At 49.4% G+C, this 22,664-nt stretch overlaps 1 protein-coding gene across 1 annotated transcript in view; it reads right to left on the bottom strand.

Moving 5' to 3' along the window:
- Window positions 1–777: 777 nt before the first annotated feature.
- Window positions 778–22,664, bottom strand: part of LOC124020431 (N-acetyllactosaminide beta-1,3-N-acetylglucosaminyltransferase 2-like) — a 41,257-nt gene continuing 19,370 nt past the window's right edge. The window contains exons 2-5 of the mRNA XM_046335672.1: window positions 21,307–21,441; window positions 6,158–6,279; window positions 4,813–5,361; window positions 778–1,699 (exon numbers count right to left, since the gene is read on the bottom strand). Coding sequence (XP_046191628.1) covers window positions 1,133–1,699; window positions 4,813–5,361; window positions 6,158–6,274 — 1,233 coding nt within the window. The 5' untranslated portion in view covers window positions 6,275–6,279; window positions 21,307–21,441 and the 3' untranslated portion in view covers window positions 778–1,132. The remainder of the gene's footprint in view (window positions 1,700–4,812; window positions 5,362–6,157; window positions 6,280–21,306; window positions 21,442–22,664) is intronic.

The raw sequence follows: 22,664 nt of genomic DNA on the forward strand, positions 1-22,664 counted from the left end.
CACGTTGACCATCATAACGCCATGACGACCATTTAGAAAGCTCAGAGACACGTTGACCATCATAACGCCATGACGACCATTTAGAAAGCTCAGAGACACGTTGACCATCGTAACGCCATGACGACCATTTAGAAAGCTCAGAGACACGTTGACCATCATAACGCCATGACGACCATTTAGAAAGCTCAGAGACACGTTGACCATCATAACGCCATGACGACCATTTAGAAAGCTCAGACGTTGACACGACCATTTGGTCTGCCATCGTACCGCCATGACGACCATTTAGAACGCTCAGAGACACGTTGGTCTGCCATCGTTGACCATCCGCCATGACGACCATTTAGAAAGCTCAGAGACACGTTGTCTGCCATCGACCATTTAGAAAGCTCAGAGACCATGATCATAACGCCATGACGACCATTTAGAACGCTCAGAGACACGTTGGTCTGCCATCGTACCGCCATGACGACCATTTAGAAAGCTCAGAGACACGTTGGTCTGCCATCGTACCGCCATGACGACCATTTAGAAAGCTCAGAGACACGTTGGTCTGCCATCGACCATTTAGAACGCTCGACCTTCACAATCACACCCTCTTTATCTTGGGATTCAAAACCTGAAATGTTCATCCAAGTTTAACTTTGAAGACGGTTAACTAACATCAACAAACATGATAATAACAACATTAAAGCTGCCAATGTTCGACTGATCCTCCAAGAGTAATAATCCTTCCTAAAAAAACAAATAAAAAAGTCTCAAAAGTCTGTCTGACCTTTAGAATGTTAACAACCCTACCAAGTGTCACAAAACAGTGGCCACTGACCTCTCACAGAGTTACTATAACAACCAGCATAACAAAATGGCCGCCTGTCGTGGTGTCTGGTCCAGGCAGTTACCGACAGTTTAAGTCACCCGTCTTCCCTGGTTACTGACAGCTCAAACCAAAATGGCCACCGACACCTGTTGTCCCCGGTTTCTGAAGTCAAAATGGCCACCGACACCTGTTGTCCCCGGTTTCTGAAGTCAAAATGGCCACCGACACCTGTTGTCCCCGGTTTCTGAAGTCAAAATGGCCACCGACACCTGTTGTCCCCGGTTTCTGAAGTCAAAATGGAGACGGGCTGGGAAGTTACTGACAGGTCAAGTTGGGGTCATTGAGCCAGGCCCAGATCTGGATCATCTCCTGCGGTGTCCGGCTGTGTACCAGCATCAGACCCTTATAGGCACACGGGTTCCTCCTGTACTTCTCCTCAATGTCAAACGTCTTGAAGCCTTTATGCTTCTCCGGGCCCAGCCCCAGTTTCCTCAGACACATCCCTGTGTAGACGTCGTCGATGGGGTAGAGAGGTACGTGCTGCGAGGCTCCGTGCAGCCGCCTGGCCAGGTCCCCGGAGTACAGATACCCCCCTCCGCCTGCGTATGGCGGGTACTTGCCAACGAACAAACTCTCTGGGATGAAGTACTTCACCTTTTTATCCCTGTTCGGCCCCGCGTTGGTGATCACATCCCCTACAAACAGGTCCCTTGCCCGGGGCCCCGTGAGGCCCTTGAGGAAGGCCAGGATCCTCAACGTATTGACAAAGACGTCATCGTCCCCTTTAAAGACGAACTGAGCTCCAGGACAGCGTGTGGTCATCCAGTCCAGGAAGAGCACCTCCTTGACGGTCAGGTTGAAGAACGAGTCCCGGTAGTCCCACTGGGGGTAGAGTTAAAACTATTATTATACAACAACAAAATATACTACATACAGATTTGAGTATTTGGTTCATTATTCCACTGTTTATCCCATTGTATATGTCAGCACACTAAGAGTCTGAGTATCCCTGTGTCACACCAATACTGCAACATTAGACAAGACGTACAGTTGAAGTCAGAAGTTTACATACTTAGGTTGGAGTCATTAAAATTCATTTCTCAAATTTCTTGTTAACAAAATATAGTTTTGGCGGTTAGGACATCTACTTTGTGCATGACAAGTAATTTTTACAACAATTGTTTACAGACAGATTATTTCACTGTATCACAATTCCAGTAGGTCAGTTTACATACACTAAGTTGACTGTGCCTTTAAACTGCTTGGAAAATTCCAGAAAATTATGGCATGGCTTTAGAAGCTTCTGATAAGCGAATTGACACAATTTGAGTCAATTGGAGGTGTACCTGTGGATGTATTTCAAGGCCTACTTTCAAACTCAGTGCCTCTTTGCTTGACATCATAGGAAAATCCAGAAATCAGCCAAGACCTCAGAAAAAAAATTGTAGACCTCCACAAGTCTGGTTCATCCTTCGGATCAATTTCCAAACACCTGAAGGTACCACGTTCACCTGTACAAACAATAGTACGCCAGTATAAACACCATGGGACCACGCAGCCGTCATACCGCTCAGGAAGGACACGCGTTCTGTCTTGTTGAGATCTACGTACTTTGGTGCAAAAAGTGCAAATCAATCCCAGAACAACAGCAAAGGACCTTGTGAAGATGCTGGAGGAAACAGGTACATAAGTATCTATATCCACAGAAAAGCGAGTCCTATATCGACATAACTTGAAAGGCAGCTCAGCAAGGAAGAAGCCACTGCTCCACAACCGCCATAAAAAAGCCAGACTACGGTTTGCAACTGCACATGGGGATAAAGATCGTACTTTTTGGAGAAATGTCCTCTGGTCTGATGAAACAAAAAAATAAAACTGTTTGTGGGCAGAAGAGGCCTACAAACCTGACTCAGTTATACCCTTTCTGTCAAGAGGAATGGGCCAACATTCACCCAACTTATCGTGGGAAGCTTGTGGAAGGCTCCCCGAAGCGTTCGACCCAAGTTAAACAAATTAAAAAGGCAACACTACCAAATACTAATTGAATGTATGTAAACTTCTGACCCACTGGGAATGTGATGAAAGAAATAAAAAGCTGAAATAAATCATTTCTCTCTGATATTATTCTGACATTTCACATTCTTAAAATAAAATGGTGATCCTAAATGACCTAAGACAGGGAATTTTTACTAGGATTAAAATGTCAGGAATTGTGAAAAACTGAGTTTAAATGTATTTGGCGAAGGTGTATGTAAACATCTGAGTTCCAACTGTATTACAGATCAAAACCAACATTGTGGACCACAACATCACCACACAAATACCATATATTTAAACACCCCCCCCTTGTCGACTGATGAAGCGGTGTGTCAATCTAAGTAACATAATAACATGAACCCCCAACAAAATCTGCCAGTTTCAGGTATTAGGGGGGGGGGGGGGGGTTCAAAATGTAAAAGATAACACATCTAACATTTCCTGAGCGTCTTCTAGCTCTTTGATATGGGACCGACACTGAGCGTCTTCTAGCTCCTTGATATGGGACCGACACTGAGCGTCTTATAGCTCCTTGATATGGGACCGACACTTCAAAACCTTGTTCGTTAGGATTTGTTCTTTGCCCGTCTTCTCTGGTATTTATCAATGTGTTATGGGATTTGGGAGTAAAAGGACAAATTCAATATTTTATCAAATCATTTTAAAAATGTATATATTTTTTTATACCTATGACCAACTTAAAACAATTCTATGTCAGCTTATAACCCCCACCCCCTCCCAACATTTTAGGGTGTTTTTCCATAAAGTCCTCTTTAAAATAACCGATCTCGGTCCTCTTTAAAGTAACCGATCTCGGTCCTCTTTAAAGTAACCAATCTCGGTCCTCTTTAAAGTAACCAATCTCGGTCCTCTTTAAAGTAACCAATCTCGGTCCTCTTTAAAGTAACCAATCTCGGTCCTCTTTAAAGTAACCAATCTCGGTCCTCTTTAAAGTAACCAATCTCGGTCCTCTTTAAAGTAACCAATCTCGGTCCTCTTTAAAGTAACCAATCTCGGTCCTCTTTAAAGTAACCAATCTCGGTCCTCTTTAAAGTAACCAATCTCGGTCCTCTTTAAAGTAACCAATCTCAGTCCTCTTTAAAGTAACCAATCTCAGTCCTCTTTAAAGTAACCAATCTCAGTCCTCTTTAAAGTAACCAATCTCAGTCCTCTTTAAAGTAACCAATCTCAGTCCTCTTTAAAGTAACCAATCTCAGTCCTCTTTAAAGTAACCAATCTCAGTCCTCTTTAAAGTAACCAATCTCAGTCCTCTTTAAAGTAAATATATATATAAAAAAGACTTTGCCCTTGTATGAGGATGCCACTGGGAAAGAAATTGCACAAGGCACACCTGTTCATTGAAATGCATTCCAGGTGACTACCTCATGAAACTGGTTGAGAGAATCCCAAGAGTGTGCAAAGCTGTCATCAAGGCAAAGGGTGGCTACTTTGAAGAATCTAAAATATATTTTGAGATGTTAAACACTTTTTTGGTTACTACATGATTCCATATTTGTTATTTCATAGTTTGTGTCGTCACTATTATTCTACAATGTAGAACATAGGAAAAGTAAATAAAAACCCTGGAATGAGTAGGTGTTCCCAAACTTTTGACGTTAACATGTCTATTATTGACACCCTGAGGACATTAACATGTCTATTATTGACACCCTGAGGACATTAACATGTCTATTATTGACACCCTGAGGACATTAACGTGTCTATTATTGGCACCCCGAGGACATTAACGTGTATATTATTGACACCCTGAGGACATTAACGTGTATATTATTGACACCCTGAGGACATTAACATGTATATTATTGACACCCTGAGGACATTAACATGTATATTATTGACACCCTGAGGACATTAACGTGTCTATTATTGACACCCTGAGGACATTAACGTGTATATTATTGACACCCTGAGGACATTAACGTGTATATTATTGATACCTGCAAGATGTCCCGGTGGTGAGCGTTCTCATAGCGCAGCATCTCCGACAGATCTGGGTGGTGGTCCACGGCCGTGGTGTTGCCGAGCAGGAACACCGTGACAACCGTCCGGTTGGCGAGGACGCCGGCTCGACCCCACGACTGGCGGATGGCCTGGCGGCGGTCAAAGTGAGGAGCGAGGGATTTGACGGCCAGTAGGAGGAAGGGCGGCTCCCCTCTCCGGGTCTTTTGGCAGACGTGAGGCTGGTCCACCACTAGAGGGTACGACCGACAGCGCATGTAGAGCAGGAAGTCTTTAAAACGAGGAGGTAGGGAATTGTAGTCTTTCACGTGAGTGGTGACTCTGTAATCCGGTTGGCACGGGTCAGGGTTCAGCCCCGTGTCGTTGAGCCAATCAGGGACAGGTCTGACATCATCATCGCTAGTGTTGTTACTATTGGAGGAGGCGAGGATGGGGTTGTGTTGGAGGTCCAGTCTCTGTTGCTGGCGGTTCCAGTAGGCCTGACTAGGAGCCAGTTTGGACCAGAAGCGCTTGGAGGGGACAAGGACCTTGAATGGAGGAAGGAAGGACGAAATTAATAAATAAATTGAATATCCTAAACCGAGAACAACAAAACATACCTTTAAAAAAAGAGGATTAAAAAAGGCAATTCAACACTGATTTAATAGAAGAGACACCTTGTTGTGTCTCTTGTCCTGTCCCCTCCTCACCTTGTTGTGTCTCTTGTCCTGTCCCCTCTTCACCTTGTTGTGTCCCTTGTCCTGTCCCCTCCTCACCTTGTTGTGTCCATTGTCCTGTCCCCTCCTCACCTTGTTGTGTCCCTTGTCCTGTCCCTCCTCACCTTGTCGTGTCTCTTGTCCTGTCCCCTCCTCACCTTGTTGTGTCCCTTGTCCTGTCCTCACCTTGTTGTGTCTCTTGTCCTGTCCCCTCCTCACCTTGTTGTGTCTCTTGTCCTGTCCCCTCCTCACCTTGTCGTGTCCCTTGTCCTGTCCCCTCCTCACCTTGTCGTGTCCCTTGTCCTGTCCCCTCCTCACCTTGTCGTGTCTCTTGTCCTGTCCCCTCCTCACCTTGTCGTGTCTCTTGTCCTGTCCCCTCCTCACCTTGTCGTGTCTCTTGTCCTGTCCCCTCCTCACCTTGTCGTGTCTCTTGTCCTGTCCCCTCCTCACCTTGTCGTGTCTCTTGTCCTGTACCCTCCTCACCTTGTCGTGTCTCTTGTCCCGTCCCCTCCTCACCTTGTCGTGTCTCTTGTCCTGTCCCCTCCTCACCTTGTTGTGTCCCTTGTCCTGTCCTCTCCTCACCTTGTCCTGTCCCCTCCTCACCTTGTCCTGTCCTCCTCCTCCTCACCTTGTTGTGTCCCTTGTCCTGTCCTCCTCCTCCTCCGTGGAACACTAGGATGAAGATGAAGAGATTGACCGTCATCAACGTCACCAGAAACTTCAGCTTCCTCCTCAGGCCCGCCATGACCTCTAGAGGGAGAGGAGAGAGACGAGGGAGAGGAGAGAGAGAGACGAGGGAGAGGAGAGAGAGAGACGAGGGAGAGGAGAGACACAGACGAGGGAGAGAGAGAGACGAGGGAGAGGAGAGAGAGAGACACAGACGAGGGAGAGGAGAGAGAGAGACACAGACGAGGGAGAGGAGAGAGAGAGACGAGGGAGAGGAGAGAGAGAGACGAGGGAGAGGAGAGAGAGAGACGAGGGAGAGGAGAGAGAGAGACGAGGGAGAGGAGACAGACGAGACACAGACGAGGGAGAGGAGAGAGAGAGACACAGACGAGGGAGAGGAGAGAGAGAGACACAGACGAGGGAGAGGAGAGAGAGAGACACAGACGAGGGAGAGGAGAGAGAGAGACACAGACGAGGGAGAGGAGAGAGAGAGACACAGACGAGGGAGAGGAGAGAGACACAGACGAGGGAGAGGAGAGAGACACAGACGAGGGAGAGGAGAGAGACACAGACGAGGGAGAGGAGAGAGACACAGACGAGGGAGAGGAGAGAGACACAGACGAGGGAGAGGAGAGAGACACAGAGGAGAGAGACACAGACGACAGAGAGGAGAGAGACACAGACGAGAGAGAGAGAGAGAGACACAGACGAGAGAGAGAGAGAGACAGAGACGAGAGAGAGGAGAGAGACACAGACGAGGGAGAGGAGAGAGACACAGACGAGGGAGAGAGAGAGACACAGACGAGGGAGAGAGAGAGAGACACAGACGAGGGAGAGGAGAGAGACACAGACGAGGGAGAGAGAGAGAGAGACACAGACGAGGGGAGAGAGAGAGAGACACAGACGAGGGAGAGAGAGAGACACAGACGAGGGAGAGGAGAGAGACACAGACGAGGGAGAGGAGAGAGACACAGACGAGGGAGAGGAGAGAGACACAGACGAGGGAGAGGAGAGAGACACAGACGAGGGAGAGGAGAGAGACACAGACGAGGGAGAGGAGCGAGACACAGACGAGGGAGAGGAGCGAGACACAGACGAGGGAGAGGAGCGAGACACAGACGAGGGAGAGGAGAGACACAGACGAGGGAGAGGAGCGAGACACAGACGAGGAGAGAGAGCGAGACACAGACGAGGGAGAGAGAGAGACACAGACGAGGGAGAGGAGCGAGACACAGACGAGGGAGAGAGAGCGAGACACAGACGAGGGAGAGGAGAGAGACACAGACGAGGGAGAGGAGAGAGACACAGACGAGGGAGAGAGAGAGACACAGACGAGGGAGAGGAGCGAGACACAGACGAGGGAGAGAGAGAGAGACACAGACGAGGGAGAGGAGCGAGACACAGACGAGGGAGAGGAGAGAGACACAGACGAGGGAGAGAGAGAGACACAGACGAGGGAGAGGAGAGAGACACAGACGAGGGAGAGGAGAGAGACACAGACGAGGGAGAGAGAGAGACACAGACGAGGGAGAGGAGAGAGACACAGACGAGGGAGAGAGAGAGACACAGACGAGGGAGAGGAGAGAGACACAGACGAGGGAGAGGAGAGAGACACAGACGAGGAGAGGAGAGAGACACAGACGAGGAGAGAGAGAGAGAGACAGAGAGGAGGAGACGAGAGAGACACAGACGAGGGAGAGGAGAGAGACACAGACGAGGGAGAGGAGAGAGACACAGACGAGGGAGAGGAGAGAGACACAGACGAGGAGAGAGAGAGAGACACAGACGAGGGAGAGGAGAGAGACACAGACGAGGGAGAGGAGAGAGACACAGACGAGGGAGAGAGAGAGAGACACAGACGAGGAGAGAGAGAGAGACAGACGAGAGAGGAGAGAGACACAGACGAGGGAGAGGGAGAGAGACACAGACGAGAGAGAGGAGAGAGACACAGACGAGGGAGAGGAGAGAGACACAGACGAGGGAGAGGAGAGAGACACAGACGAGGGAGAGAGAGAGAGACAGACGAGGGAGAGAGAGAGAGAGAGAGACAGACGAGGGAGAGGAGAGAGAGAGAGAGAGACGAGGGAGAGAGAGAGAGAGAGAGACAGACGAGGGAGAGGAGAGAGAGAGACAGACGAGGGAGGAGAGAGAGAGAGAGAGACAGACGAGGGAGAGAGGAGAGAGAGAGAGACGAGGGAGACAGAGAGAGAGAGAGACGAGGAGAGGAGAGAGAGAGAGAGAGAGGGAGAGGAGAGAGACGAGGGAGGAGAGAGACAGACGAGGGAGAGAGAGACAGACGAGGGAGAGAGAGAGAGAGACAGACGAGGAGAGAGAGAGAGAGACACAGACGAGGGAGAGGAGAGAGAGAGATACACAGACGAGGGAAAGGAGAGAGACACAGACGAGGGAGAGGAGAGAGAGAGACACAGACGAGGGAGAGGAGAGAGAGAGACACAGACGAGGGAGAGGAGAGAGAGAGACACAGACGAGGGAGAGGAGAGAGAGAGACACAGACGAGGGAGAGGAGAGAGAGAGAGACAGACGAGGGAGAGGAGAGAGAGAGACAGACGAGGGAGAGGAGAGAGAGAGAGACAGACGAGGGAGAGGAGAGAGACACAGACGAGGGAGAGGAGAGAGACACAGACGAGGGAGAGGAGAGAGACACAGACGAGAGAGAGGAGAGAGACACAGACGAGGGAGAGGAGAGAGACACAGACGAGGGAGAGGAGAGAGACACAGACGAGGGAGAGGAGAGAGACACAGACGAGGGAGAGGAGAGAGACACAGACGAGGGAGAGGAGAGAGACACAGACGAGGGAGAGGAGAGAGACACAGACGAGGGAGAGGGGAGAGACACAGACGAGGGAGAGGAGAGAGACACAGACGAGGGAGAGGAGAGAGACACAGACGAGGGAGAGGAGAGAGAGACAGACGAGGGAGAGGAGAGAGAGAGAGACAGACGAGGGAGAGGAGAGAGAGAGAGACAGACGAGGGAGAGGAGAGAGAGAGACAGACGAGGGAGAGGAGAGAGAGAGAGACAGACGAGGGAGAGAGAGAGAGAGAGACAGAGAGGAGAGAGAGAGAGACAGAGGGAGACGAGGGAGAGAGAGAGAGAGACGAGGGAGAGAGAGAGAGAGAGAGAGACAGACGAGGGAGAGGAGAGAGACGAGGGAGAGGAGAGAGACACAGACGAGGAGAGAGAGAGAGAGGGAGAGAGACAGAGAGGGAGGGAGAGGAGAGAGACACAGACGAGAGAGAGGAGAGAGAGAGACACAGACGAGGGAGAGAGAGAGAGAGACAGACAGAGAGAGAGAGGAGAGAGACACACAGACGAGGGAGAGAGAGAGAGAGACACACAGACGAGGGAGAGAGAGAGAGAGACACAGACGAGGAGAGAGAGAGAGAGAGACACAGACGAGGGAGAGGAGAGAGAGAGAGACACAGACGAGGGAGAGGAGAGAGAGAGAGACGAGGGAGAGGAGAGAGACGAGGGAGAGGAGAGAGACGAGGGAGAGGAGAGAGACGAGGGAGAGGAGAGAGAGAGACACAGACGAGGGAGAGGAGAGAGAGAGACACAGACGAGGGAGAGGAGAGAGAGAGACACAGACGAGGGAGAGAGAGAGAGAGACACAGACGAGGGAGAGGAGAGAGAGAGACACAGACGAGGGAGAGGAGAGAGAGAGACACAGACGAGGGAGAGGAGAGAGAGAGACACAGACGAGGGAGAGAGAGAGAGAGAGAGACACAGACGAGGGGAGAGAGAGAGAGAGAGACACAGACGAGGGAGAGAGAGAGAGAGAGACACAGACGAGGGAGAGGAGAGAGAGAGAGACACAGACGAGGGAGAGAGAGAGAGAGACACAGAGAGAGGAGAGAGAGAGAGAGACACAGACGAGGGAGAGGAGAGAGACGAGAGAGAGAGAGAGAGAGAGACGAGGGAGAGGAGAGAGACGAGAGAGAGAGAGAGAGAGAGAGACGAGGAGAGAGAGAGACGAGGAGAGAGAGAGAGAGAGAGACGAGGAGAGAGAGAGAGAGAGAGAGACGAGGGAGAGGAGAGAGAGAGAGACGAGGAGAGAGAGAGAGAGAGACGAGGGAGAGAGAGAGAGAGAGAGAGACGAGAGAGAGGAGAGAGACGAGGGAGAGGAGAGAGACGAGGGAGAGGAGAGAGACGAGGGAGAGAGAGAGAGAGATACACAGACGAGGGAAAGGAGAGAGACACAGACGAGGGAGAGGAGAGAGACACAGACGAGGGAGAGAGAGAGAGACAGACGAGGAGAGAGAGAGAGAGAGACACAGACGAGGGAGAGAGAGAGAGAGAGACACAGACGAGGGAGAGAGAGAGAGAGAGACACAGACGAGGAGAGGAGAGAGAGAGAGACACAGACGAGGGAGAGGAGAGAGAGAGAGACACAGACGAGGGAGAGAGAGAGAGAGACAGACGAGGGAGAGAGAGAGAGAGAGACACAGACGAGGGAGGAGAGAGAGAGACGAGGGAGAGGAGAGAGAGAGACACAGACGAGGGAGAGAGAGAGAGAGAGAGACGAGGGAGAGAGAGAGAGAGAGACGAGGGAGAGAGAGAGAGAGAGAGACGAGGGAGAGAGAGAGAGAGAGACGAGGGAGAGGAGAGAGAGAGAGAGAGGGAGAGAGAGAGAGAGAGAGACGAGGAGAGAGAGAGAGAGAGAGACGAGGAGAGAGACAGAGAGAGAGAGACGAGGGAGAGAGAGACAGAGACGAGGGAGAGAGAGAGAGAGAGACGAGAGAGGAGAGAGAGAGACAGAGACGAGGGAGAGAGAGAGAGAGAGACGAGGGAGAGGGAGAGAGAGAGAGAGACGAGGGAGAGAGAGAGAGAGAGAGAGAGAGAGAGAGACAGAGAGAGAGAGAGAGAGGGAGAGAGAGAGAGACGAGGGAGAGGAGAGAGAGAGAGACGAGGGAGAGGAGAGAGAGAGGGAGAGAGAGAGACGAGGGAGAGGAGAGAGAGAGGGAGAGGAGACAGACGAGGGAGAGAGAGAGAGAGACACAGACGAGGGAGAGGAGAGATTGAGACAGGCGAGGGAGAGGAGAGATTGAGACAGACGAGGGAGAGGAGAGACGAGGGAGAGGAGAGACGAGGGAGAGGAGAGAGAGAGACACAGACGAGGGAGAGGAGAGAGAGAGATACACAGACGAGGGAAAGGAGAGAGACACAGACGAGGGAGAGGAGAGAGAGAGATACACAGACGAGGGAAAGGAGAGAGACACAGACGAGAGGAGAGAGAGAGAGAGAGACACACAGACGAGGGAGAGGAGAGAGAGACACACAGACGAGGGAGAGAGAGAGAGAGACACAGACGAGGGAGAGGAGAGAGAGAGACACAGACGAGGGAGAGGAGAGAGAGAGACACAGACGAGGGAGAGGAGAGAGAGAGACACAGACGAGGGAGAGGAGAGAGAGAGACACAGACGAGGGAGAGGAGAGAGAGAGACACAGACGAGGGAGAGGAGAGAGAGAGACACACAGACGAGGGAGAGGAGAGAGAGAGAGACACACAGACGAGGGAGAGAGAGAGAGAGAGACACACAGACGAGGAGAGAGAGAGAGAGAGACACACAGACGAGGGAGAGGAGAGAGAGAGAGAGACACACAGACGAGGAGAGAGAGAGAGAGAGAGACACACAGACGAGGAGAGAGAGAGAGAGAGAGAGACACAGACGAGAGAGAGAGAGAGAGAGAGACACAGACGAGGGAGAGAGAGAGAGAGAGACACAGACGAGGGAGAGGGAGAGAGAGAGACACAGACGAGGGAGAGAGAGAGAGAGAGACACAGACGAGGGAGAGAGAGAGAGAGACACAGACGAGGGAGAGAGAGAGAGAGAGACACAGACGAGGGAGAGGAGAGAGAGACACAGACGAGGGAGAGGAGAGAGAGAGACAGACGAGGGAGAGGAGAGAGAGAGAGAGACGAGGGAGAGGAGAGAGAGAGAGAGACGAGGGAGAGGAGAGAGAGACAGACGAGGGAGAGGAGAGAGAGAGAGGAGAGAGAGAGAGACATAGACGAGGGAGAGGAGAGACACATAGACGAGGGAGAGGAGAGACACATAGACGAGGGAGAGGAGAGACACATAGACGAGGGAGAGGAGAGAGAGAGAGACATAGACGAGGGAGAGGAGAGAGAGAGAGACATAGACGAGGGAGAGGAGAGAGAGAGACATAGACGAGGGAGAGGAGAGAGAGAGAGACATAGACGAGGGAGAGGAGAGAGAGACACATAGACGAGGGAGAGGAGAGAGAGACGAGGGAGAGAGAGAGACATAGACGAGGGAGAGGAGAGAGAGAGAGACATAGACGAGGGAGAGGAGAGAGAGAGAGACATAGACGAGGGAGAGGAGAGAGAGAGAGACACACAGACGAGGGAGAGGAGAGAGAGAGAGACACACAGACGAGGGAGAGGAGAGAGAGAGAGACACACAGACGAGGGAGAGGAGAGAGAGAGAGACACAGACGAGGGAGAGGAGAGAGAGACACACAGACGAGGGAGAGAGAGAGAGAGAGACACAGACGAGGGAGAGGAGAGAGAGAGAGACACAGACGAGGGAGAGGAGAGAGAGAGAGACACAGACGAGGGAGAGGAGAGAGAGAGAGACACAGACGAGGGAGAGGAGAGAGAGAGAGACAGACGAGGGAGAGGAGAGAGAGAGAGACACAGACGAGGGAGAGGAGACACAGACGAGGGAGAGAGAGAGAGACACAGACGAGGGAGAGGAAAGAGAGAGACGAGGGAGAGGAAAGAGAGAGACGAGGGAGAGGAAAGAGAGAGAGACGAGGGAGAGGAAAGAGAGAGAGACGAGGGAGAGGAAAGAGAGAGAGACGAGGGAGAGGAAAGAGAGATAGACGAGGGAGAGGAAAGAGAGAGACAGACGAGGGAGAGGAAAGAGAGAGACAGACGAGGGAGAGGAAAGAGAGAGACGAGGGAGAGGAAAGAGAGAGAGACAGACGAGGGAGAGGAGAGAGAGAGACAGACGAGGGAGAGGAGAGAGAAAGAGACAGACGAGGGAGAGGAGAGAGAAAGAGAGACAGACGAGGGAGAGGAGAGAGAAAGAGAGACAGACGAGGGAGAGGAGAGAGAAAGAGAGACAGACGAGGGAGAGGAGAGAGAGAGAGAGACAGACGAGGGAGAGAGAGAGAGAGACAGACGAGGGAGAGGAGAGAGAGACAGACGAGGGAGAGGAGAGAGAGAGAGAGACAGACGAGGGAGAGGAGAGAGAGAGAGAGACAGACGAGGGAGAGGAGAGAGAGACAGACGAGGGAGAGGAGAGAGAGACAGACGAGGGAGAGGAGAGAGAGACAGACGAGGGAGAGGAAAGAGAGAGATAGACGAGGGAGAGGAGAGAGAGAGAGGACGAGGGAGAGGAGAGAGAGAGAGACGAGGGGAGAGAGAGAGAGAGAGACGAGAGAGAGAGAGGGGAGAGAGAGAGAGAGAGACGAGGGAGAGAGGAGAGAGAGAGACAGACGAGGGAGGAGAGAGAGAGACAGACGAGGGAGAGGGAGAGAGAGAGACAGACGAGGGAGAGGAGAGAGAGAGACAGACGAGGGAGAGGAGAGAGAGAGACAGACGAGGGAGAGAGAGAGAGAGACAGACGAGGGAGAGGAGAGAGAGAGACAGACGAGGGAGAGGAGAGAGAGAGACAGACGAGGGAGAGGAGAGAGAGAGAGAGACAGACGAGGGAGAGGAGAGAGAGAGAGAGACAGACGAGGGAGAGGAGAGAGAGAGGAGAGAGAGAGACAGACGAGGGAGAGGAGAGAGAGAGACAGACGAGGGAGAGGAGAGAGAGAGACAGACGAGGGAGAGGAGAGAGAGAGACAGACGAGGGAGAGGAGAGAGAGAGACAGACGAGGGAGAGGAGAGAGAGAGACAGACGAGGGAGAGGAGAGAGAGAGACAGACGAGGGAGAGGAGAGAGAGAGACAGACGAGGGAGAGGAGAGAGAGAGACAGACGAGGGAGAGAGAGAGAGACAGACGAGGGAGAGGAGAGAGAGACAGACGAGGAGAGAGAGAGAGAGACAGACGAGGGAGAGGAGAGAGAGAGAGAGACAGACGAGGGAGAGAGAGAGAGAGAGAGACAGACGAGGGAGAGGAGAGAGAGACAGACGAGGGAGAGGAGAGAGAGACAGACGAGGGAGAGGAGAGAGAGACAGACGAGGGAGAGGAGAGAGAGACAGACGAGGGAGAGGAGAGAGAGAGATAGACGAGGGAGAGGAGAGAGAGAGAGAGACGAGGGAGAGGAGAGAGAGAGAGACGAGGGAGAGGAGAGAGGAGAGAGGAGAGAGAGAGAGACGAGGAGAGAGGAGAGAGAGACGAGGGAGAGGAGAGAGAGAGACAGACGAGGGAGAGAGAGAGAGACAGACGAGGGAGAGAGAGAGAGAGACAGACGAGGGAGAGGAGAGAGAGAGACAGACGAGGGAGAGGAGAGAGAGAGACAGACGAGGGAGAGAGAGAGAGAGAGACAGACGAGGGAGAGGAGAGAGAGAGACAGACGAGGGAGAGAGAGAGAGAGACAGACGAGGGAGAGAGAGAGAGAGAGAGAGACAGACGAGGGAGGAGAGGAGAGAGAGAGAGAGACAGACGAGGGAGAGGAGAGAGAGGACAGACGAGGAGAGAGAGAGAGAGACAGACGAGGGAGAGGAGAGAGAGAGACAGACGAGGAGAGGAGAGAGAGAGACAGACGAGGGAGAGAGAGAGAGACAGACGAGGGAGAGGAGAGAGAGAGACAGACGAGGGAGAGAGAGAGAGAGACAGACGAGGAGAGAGAGAGAGAGAGACAGACGAGGGAGAGGAGAGAGAGAGAGAGACAGACGAGGGAGAGGGAGAGAGAGAGAGAGACAGACGAGGGAGGAGAGAGAGAGAGACAGACGAGGGAGGGAGAGGAGAGAGAGACAGACGAGGGAGAGGGAGAGAGAGACAGACGAGGGAGAGGAGAGAGGAGAGACGAGGGAGAGAGAGAGAGAGAGAGACGAGGGGAGAGAGAGAGAGAGAGAGACGAGGGAGAGGAGAGAGAGAGAGACGAGAGAGAGAGAGAGAGAGACGAGGGAGAGAGGAGAGAGAGAGAGACGAGAGAGAGAGGGAGAGAGAGAGGAGGAGAGGAGAGAGAGAGACAGACGAGGGAGAGGAGAGAGAGACAGACGAGGGAGAGGAGAGAGAGAGACAGACGAGGGAGAGGAGAGAGAGAGACAGACGAGGGAGGAGGAGAGAGACAGACGAGAGAGAGAGAGACAGACGAGGGAGAGGGAGAGAGAGAGAGAGACAGAGAGGGAGAGAGAGAGAGAGACAGACGAGGGAGAGAGAGAGAGAGAGAGACAGACGAGGGAGGAGAGAGAGAGAGAGACAGACGAGGGAGAGAGAGAGAGAGAGAGACAGACGAGGGAGAGGAGGAGAGAGAGAGAGACAGACGAGGGAGAGGAGAGAGAGAGAGACAGACGAGGGAGAGGGAGAGAGAGAGAGACAGACGAGGGAGAGGAGAGAGAGAGAGACAGACGAGGGAGAGGAGAGAGAGAGAGACAGACGAGGGAGAGAGAGAGAGACAGACGGAGAGGAGAGAGAGAGAGACAGACGAGGGAGAGGAGAGAGAGAGAGACAGACGAGGGAGAGGGAGAGAGAGAGAGACAGACGAGGAGAGAGAGAGAGAGAGACAGACGAGGGAGAGGAGAGAGAGAGAGACAGACGAGGGAGAGAGAGAGAGAGAGACAGACGAGGGGAGAGAGAGAGAGACAGACGAGGGAGAGGAGAGAGAGAGACAGACGAGGGAGAGGAGAGAGAGAGACAGACGAGGGAGAGGAGAGAGAGAGACAGACGAGGGAGAGGAGAGAGAGACAGACGAGGGAGAGGAGAGAGAGAGACAGACGAGGGAGAGGAGAGAGAGAGACAGATAGACGAGGCAGATGAGGGGACACATTCAAGTTAGTTTATTTGTCATATGCACAATGCAACAAAATGCTTTACACACAAATTAGTGGTCAACTAGCCTAGTGGTTAGTTAAATCCCCGAGCTGACAAGGTACAAATCTGTCGTTCTGCCCCTGAACAGGCAGTTAACCCACTGTTCCTAGGCAGCCATTGAAAATAAGAATTAGTTCTTAACTGACTTGCCTGGTTAAATAAAATCAACATTAAATAAGATGGAAATCTCCCCCTGAGTTAATATGGCAGTTCAAAAACACATGACTACAAACAGCCCACATGTTCATTCTACTTTAAGGGGGGTGTAATGTCTTCACTTCAAGAGAACACAGGTCTCTAAGAAACAATGCTGCAGAATAATGCCCCCACAGAATGCATCAGCAATTTCAGATGAATGGTAATCAGACTGCTAATCTACAATCTATTCAAATCTACAATTTATTCAAATCTACAATTTATTCAAAAACTCTGCTCGACTCTAAGATGGAGACCTTCGGGTCAGTTTGAACATTTGAAATATTTATTTTGAAATGGCCAGAAAGTCTTTCAGGAAAGTTGGAAAGGTTATTTAGGGAAAATCAATGTTTCTAGGCAGCGAATCACTGATCATGTGCTTTCTATTCCAGAGAGCCCTCGTGATCCTAATCTGGGGTCCTGGTCTGACTGATGACAACTGCACAACCTAGGAGAGATATTGGCTGTGCAGGTTTGGCTTCCGACCCTGCAAGAGCACAGCTGATACAGCCAACCAAGGTGGAATCATAACCACAAGGATGTGGGTGTGGGGGCACAAACATACACCCCTCCTCCTCAACACACCCACCTCCCTCCCTAAACCCCCTCAGTAATCTGGACCTCATCTCAGATTGACTCAACAGATTGAATAAGAGCGGATGGGATCCTGAAGATTTTGGCTTTTCAAAACAGAGTTTATAAAACCTTTATAGACTCACTCCCTTTTCACTGGGTTACTTCATTTACTAGTTATTGTCTGACACCATCCCTGGGTTACTTCATTTACTAGTTATTGTCTGACACCATCCCTGGGTTACTTCATTTACTAGTTATTGTCTCTACTGACACCATCCCTGGGTGACTTCCTTTACTACTAGTTATTGTCTGACACCATCCCTGGGTTACTTCATTTACTAGTTATTGTCTGACACCATCCCTGGGTTACTTCATTTACTAGTTATTGTCTGACACCATCCTTGGGTTACTTCATTTACTAGTTATTGTCTGACACCATCCCTGGGTTACTTCATTTACTAGTTATTGTCTGACACCATCCCTGGGTTACTTCATTTACTAGTTATTGTCTCTACTGACACCATCCCTGGGTTACTTCATTTACTAGTTATTGTCTGACACCATCCCTGGGTTACTTCATTTACTAGTTATTGTCTCTACTGACACCATCCCTGGGTGACTTCCTTTACTACTAGTTATTGTCTGACACCATCCCTGGGTTACTTCATTTACTAGTTATTGTCTCTACTGACACCATCCCTGGGTTACTTCATTTACTAGTTATTGTCTGACACCATCCCTGGGTTACTTCATTTACTAGTTATTGTCTGACACCATCCCTGGGTTACTTCATTTACTAGTTATTGTCTGACACCATCCTTGGGTTACTTCATTTACTAGTTATTGTCTGACACCATCCCTGGGTTACTTCATTTACTAGTTATTGTCTGACACCATCCCTGGGTGACTTCATTTACTAATTATTGTCTCTACTGACACCATCCCTGGGTTACTTCATTTACTAGTTATTGTCTGACACCATCCCTGGGTGACTTCATTTACTAGTTATTGTCTCTACTGACACCATCCCTGGGTTACTTCATTTACTAGTTATTGTCTGACACCATCCCTGGGTGACTTCATTTACTAGCTATAGTCTGACACCATCCCTGGGTGACTTCATTTACTAGTTATTGTCTGACACCATCCCTGGGTTACTTCATTTACTAGTTATTGTCTGACACCATCCCTGGGTTACTTCATTTACTAGTTATTGTCTGACACCATCCCTGGGTGACTTCATTTACTAATTATTGTCTCTACTGACACCATCCCTGGGTTACTTCATTTACTAGTTATTGTCTGACACCATCCCTGGGTGACTTCATTTACTAGTTATTGTCTGACACCATCCCTGGGTTACTTCATTTACTAGTTATTGTCTCTACTGACACCATCCCTGGGTTACTTCATTTACTAGTTATTGTCTCTACTGACACCATCCCTGGGTTACTTCATTTACTAGTTATTGTCTGACACCATCCCTGGGTTACTTCATTTACTAGTTATTGTCTCTACTGACACCATCCCTGGGTTACTTCATTTACTAGTTATTGTCTCTACTGACACCATCCCTGGGTTACTTCATTTACTAGTTATTTTCTCTACTGGCACCATCCCTGGGTTACTTCATTTACTAGTTATTGTCTGACACCATCCCTGGGTTACTTCATTTACTAGTTATTGTCTGACACCATCCCTGGGTTACTTCATTTACTAGTTATTGTCTGACACCATCCCTGGGTGACTTCATTTACTAATTATTGTCTCTACTGACACCATCCCTGGGTTACTTCATTTACTAGTTATTGTCTGACACCATCCCTGGGTGACTTCATTTACTAGTTATTGTCTCTACTGACACCATCCCTGGGTTACTTCATTTACTAGTTATTGTCTGACACCATCCCTGGGTGACTTCATTTACTAGCTATAGTCTGACACCATCCCTGGGTGACTTCATTTACTAGTTATTGTCTGACACCATCCCTGGGTTACTTCATTTACTAGTTATTGTCTGACACCATCCCTGGGTGACTTCATTTACTAATTATTGTCTCTACTGACACCATCCCTGGGTTACTTCATTTACTAGTTATTGTCTGACACCATCCCTGGGTGACTTCATTTACTAGTTATTGTCTGACACCATCCCTGGGTTACTTCATTTACTAGTTATTGTCTGACACCATCCCTGGGTTACTTCATTTACTAGTTATTGTCTCTACTGACACCATCCCTGGGTTACTTCATTTACTAGTTATTGTCTCTACTGACACCATCCCTGGGTTACTTCATTTACTAGTTATTGTCTGACACCATCCCTGGGTTACTTCATTTACTAGTTATTGTCTCTACTGACACCATCCCTGGGTTACTTCATTTACTAGTTATTGTCTCTACTGACACCATCCCTGGGTTACTTCATTTACTAGTTATTGTCTCTACTGGCACCATCCCTGGGTTACTTCATTTACTAGTTATTGTCTGACACCATCCCTGGGTTACTTCATTTACTAGTTATTGTCTGACACCATCCCTGGGTTACTTCATTTACTAGTTATTGTCTGACACCATCCCTGGGTTACTTCATTTACTAGTTATTGTCTCTACTGACACCATCCCTGGGTTACTTCATTTACTAGTTATTGTCTGACACCATCCCTGGGTTACTTCATTTACTAGTTATTGTCTGACACCATCCCTGGGTTACTTCATTTACTAGTTATTGTCTGACACCATCCCTGGGTGACTTCATTTACTAGTTATTGTCTGACACCATCCCTGGGTGACTTCATTTACTAGTTATTGTCTCTACTGACACCATCCCTGGGTGACTTCATTTACTAGTTATTGTCTCTACTGACACCATCCCTGGGTTACTTCATTTACTAGTTATTGTCTCTGCTGACATCATTGACATGCAAAAATTGGGCGGCTCATTTGCATTTAAGCTGAGGCTAAACATTTGCTTTGATTTAGTTGATAAGAACATAGTAGAACACAGCAGCAGTTCAATACAACACTAAGACCTGGTCACCATCACACACAAAAAGACAGGATTCCTGTTCGGACAAAATCAAATATTTACATTCTTCTCTTGCTATTGGAGTTGGAATGAGCAGAACAACCCACCTGAGCAAGGCTGAACGCAGCTCTCTCCCTCCCTCCCCCACTAACCCTTCTCAGAGTACTTCCCTCATTGAAACACAATGACCTCTTACCCACCATAACCCTCCCCCACTATTTCGGATTTCTTCCTCTCACTACTTCCAGGTGTCCTTTATCTTTCTTCCTCATCTCTCCCTCGTTCTACCCTTTCGCTGTCTTGTGTTTCAGTTTCACTGTCTCCTAGCAACAATTCTGCCCCAGTGCCTTCAGGCCCCTGTGTCCTCTCATCCTCCCTCTTCTTCATTCTCTCCCTCTTCTTCATTCTCTCCCTCTTCTTCATTCTCTCCCTCTCAGCCATCCTCCCCTCACACCTATAGTACACAAGCAATCTTTATTGCATTGACTGTCTACTCTTCTTTTACCTGTGAGCATAACAGTTGGTTTTACCTGTGTAGGTGGAGTGTGTTTCAGACAGTATGTGTGTGAGTGAGCATAACAGTTGGTTTTACCTGTGTAGGTGGAGTGTGTTTCAGGCAGTATGTGTGTGAGTGAGCATAACAGTTGGTCTTACCTGTGTAGGTGGAGTGTGTTTCAGACAGTATGTGTGTGAGTGAGTATAACATTTGGTCTTACCTGTGTAGGTGGAGTGTGTTTCAGGCAGTATGTGTGTGAGTGAGTATAACAGTTGGTCTTACCTGTGTAGGTGGAGTGTGTTTCAGGCAGTATGTGTGTGAGTGAGTATAACAGTTGGTCTTACCTGTGTAGGTGGAGTGTGTTTCAGACAGTATGTGTGTGAGTGAGTATAACATTTGGTCTTACCTGTGTAGGTGGAGTGTGTTTCAGGCAGTATGTGTGTGAGTGAGTATAACAGTTGGTCTTACCTGTGTAGGTGGAGTGTGTTTCAGACAGTATGTGTGTGAGTGAGTATAACAGTTGGTCTTACCTGTGTAGGTGGAGCGTGTTTCAGGCAGTATGTGTGTGAGTGAGTATAACAGTTGGTCTTACCTGTGTAGGTGGAGTGTGTTTCAGACAGTATGTGTGTGAGTGAGTATAACAGTTGGTCTTACCTGTGTAGGTGGAGTGTGTTTCAGACAGTATGTGTGTGAGTGAGTATAACAGTTGGTCTTACCTGTGTAGGTGGAATGTGTTTCAGACAGTATGTGTGTGAGTGAGCATAACAGTTGGTTTTACCTGTGTAGGTGGGTGGAGTCTCTCTCTCTCTGTGTGTGTGTGTGTGTCTAACAGGAGTTGGTCTTACCTGTGCGGCGGGTGGAGTGTGTCAGGCTTCACTGTCCTCTCAGTCTGGCCTCACAGCTCTTAACCCATACTGAGTCCCACCCCCTGGGGAACAGCAGCCAATGGGACACAGAGGGGGGAGGGGTGTGGCTGCAACCTGTAGGCAAGAAAGACCAACTGTGTGTCAACACCACGATAGAGATGACCAGGAACAGTACGAGACACTGTTCAGAACTAAGGTGTTCTCAAACACACAGAACGAGAAAGAAGCAAATATTATTCTCAGACGAGTCTAAATTCTTGCCTTGTGATTTGTTGCGTCATTTCGTTCATTCTACCACTGCTGAGGGCTTCTGTTATCTACAATCAATCAGACATTCTGTGGACTCTCATTTCAGTGCCACCTAGACATGTTGTTGCATGATGGTCCTGCTCTCATGCTCGACAGCAGGGTACAGAGAACTGTGATAATCATTAACTTATTGGCTTTCTGAGCCAACCAGAGGGGTCAGTAACAAGAAAAGGCAGGCAGCCACTCACACACTGTGGGACATGTGAAAAGTGATCACAGAACAGTCCGTGATCCTGGTTACCCATGTTAATCCCTACTAGGCTTGGGAGGTATCCAGAATGTCATACCGACCTTGTGCCATAATGGGATATCCGGTAATACCGGCACTGAACACTAGGGGGTGCTACTGTAATCCAAAGGTTAGCAATGCTAACAAGTACATGTAAAATCCCATAGAGGATGCTAACTAAATGCTAATGAGCACATTGATTAGCAGGACAGACATCCCAGCTCAAAGTTCTACAAGGAACTCAAAAATGATACTCACAGATTGCTGCACAAACACAAAACAAATAAACAGGAAGGCTTTTGATCCAGGAGGGAATTATCAGCTGTTACCAAGCAAAACTTGATTTTGGAAGAAGATTAACCACTTCGCTAACTAGCTACTAAATTAGCTGCAGAGTATTTAGCACATTTTAGACAGTTATCAACTAAGGTATCTAGCTGGCAAACATTTAGTTGTGAATTGCGTAATGTAACTACATCACCTGACTCCGGTCTCTCGTTATGTGCTTGTAAACAAACACCACATGACGGGGGACTAGCGTTATGCTTCATAATGAAAAATGGTGATCGGTGAAATGAAGGACACAATCTTCTTTATCTCCTAACCTATTTCACAAGGTGACTTCAGGTATTTACTTAAAAAGTATTCACATTTATAAAAATAAAAAACTTTAAAAGAAATACTTAACATTGACGGTATTGGAAAAAATATTCCTTTGGCTCTTTCCAAATATCCCGGTATACCGCCCTGGTCTAAAGCCTACTACACACGTGGATATATGTACCCCCACTCTACATGT

Source organism: Oncorhynchus gorbuscha, unplaced genomic scaffold (genome assembly GCF_021184085.1).
Source record: "Oncorhynchus gorbuscha isolate QuinsamMale2020 ecotype Even-year unplaced genomic scaffold, OgorEven_v1.0 Un_scaffold_816, whole genome shotgun sequence".
Lineage (NCBI taxonomy): Eukaryota > Metazoa > Chordata > Actinopteri > Salmoniformes > Salmonidae > Oncorhynchus > Oncorhynchus gorbuscha.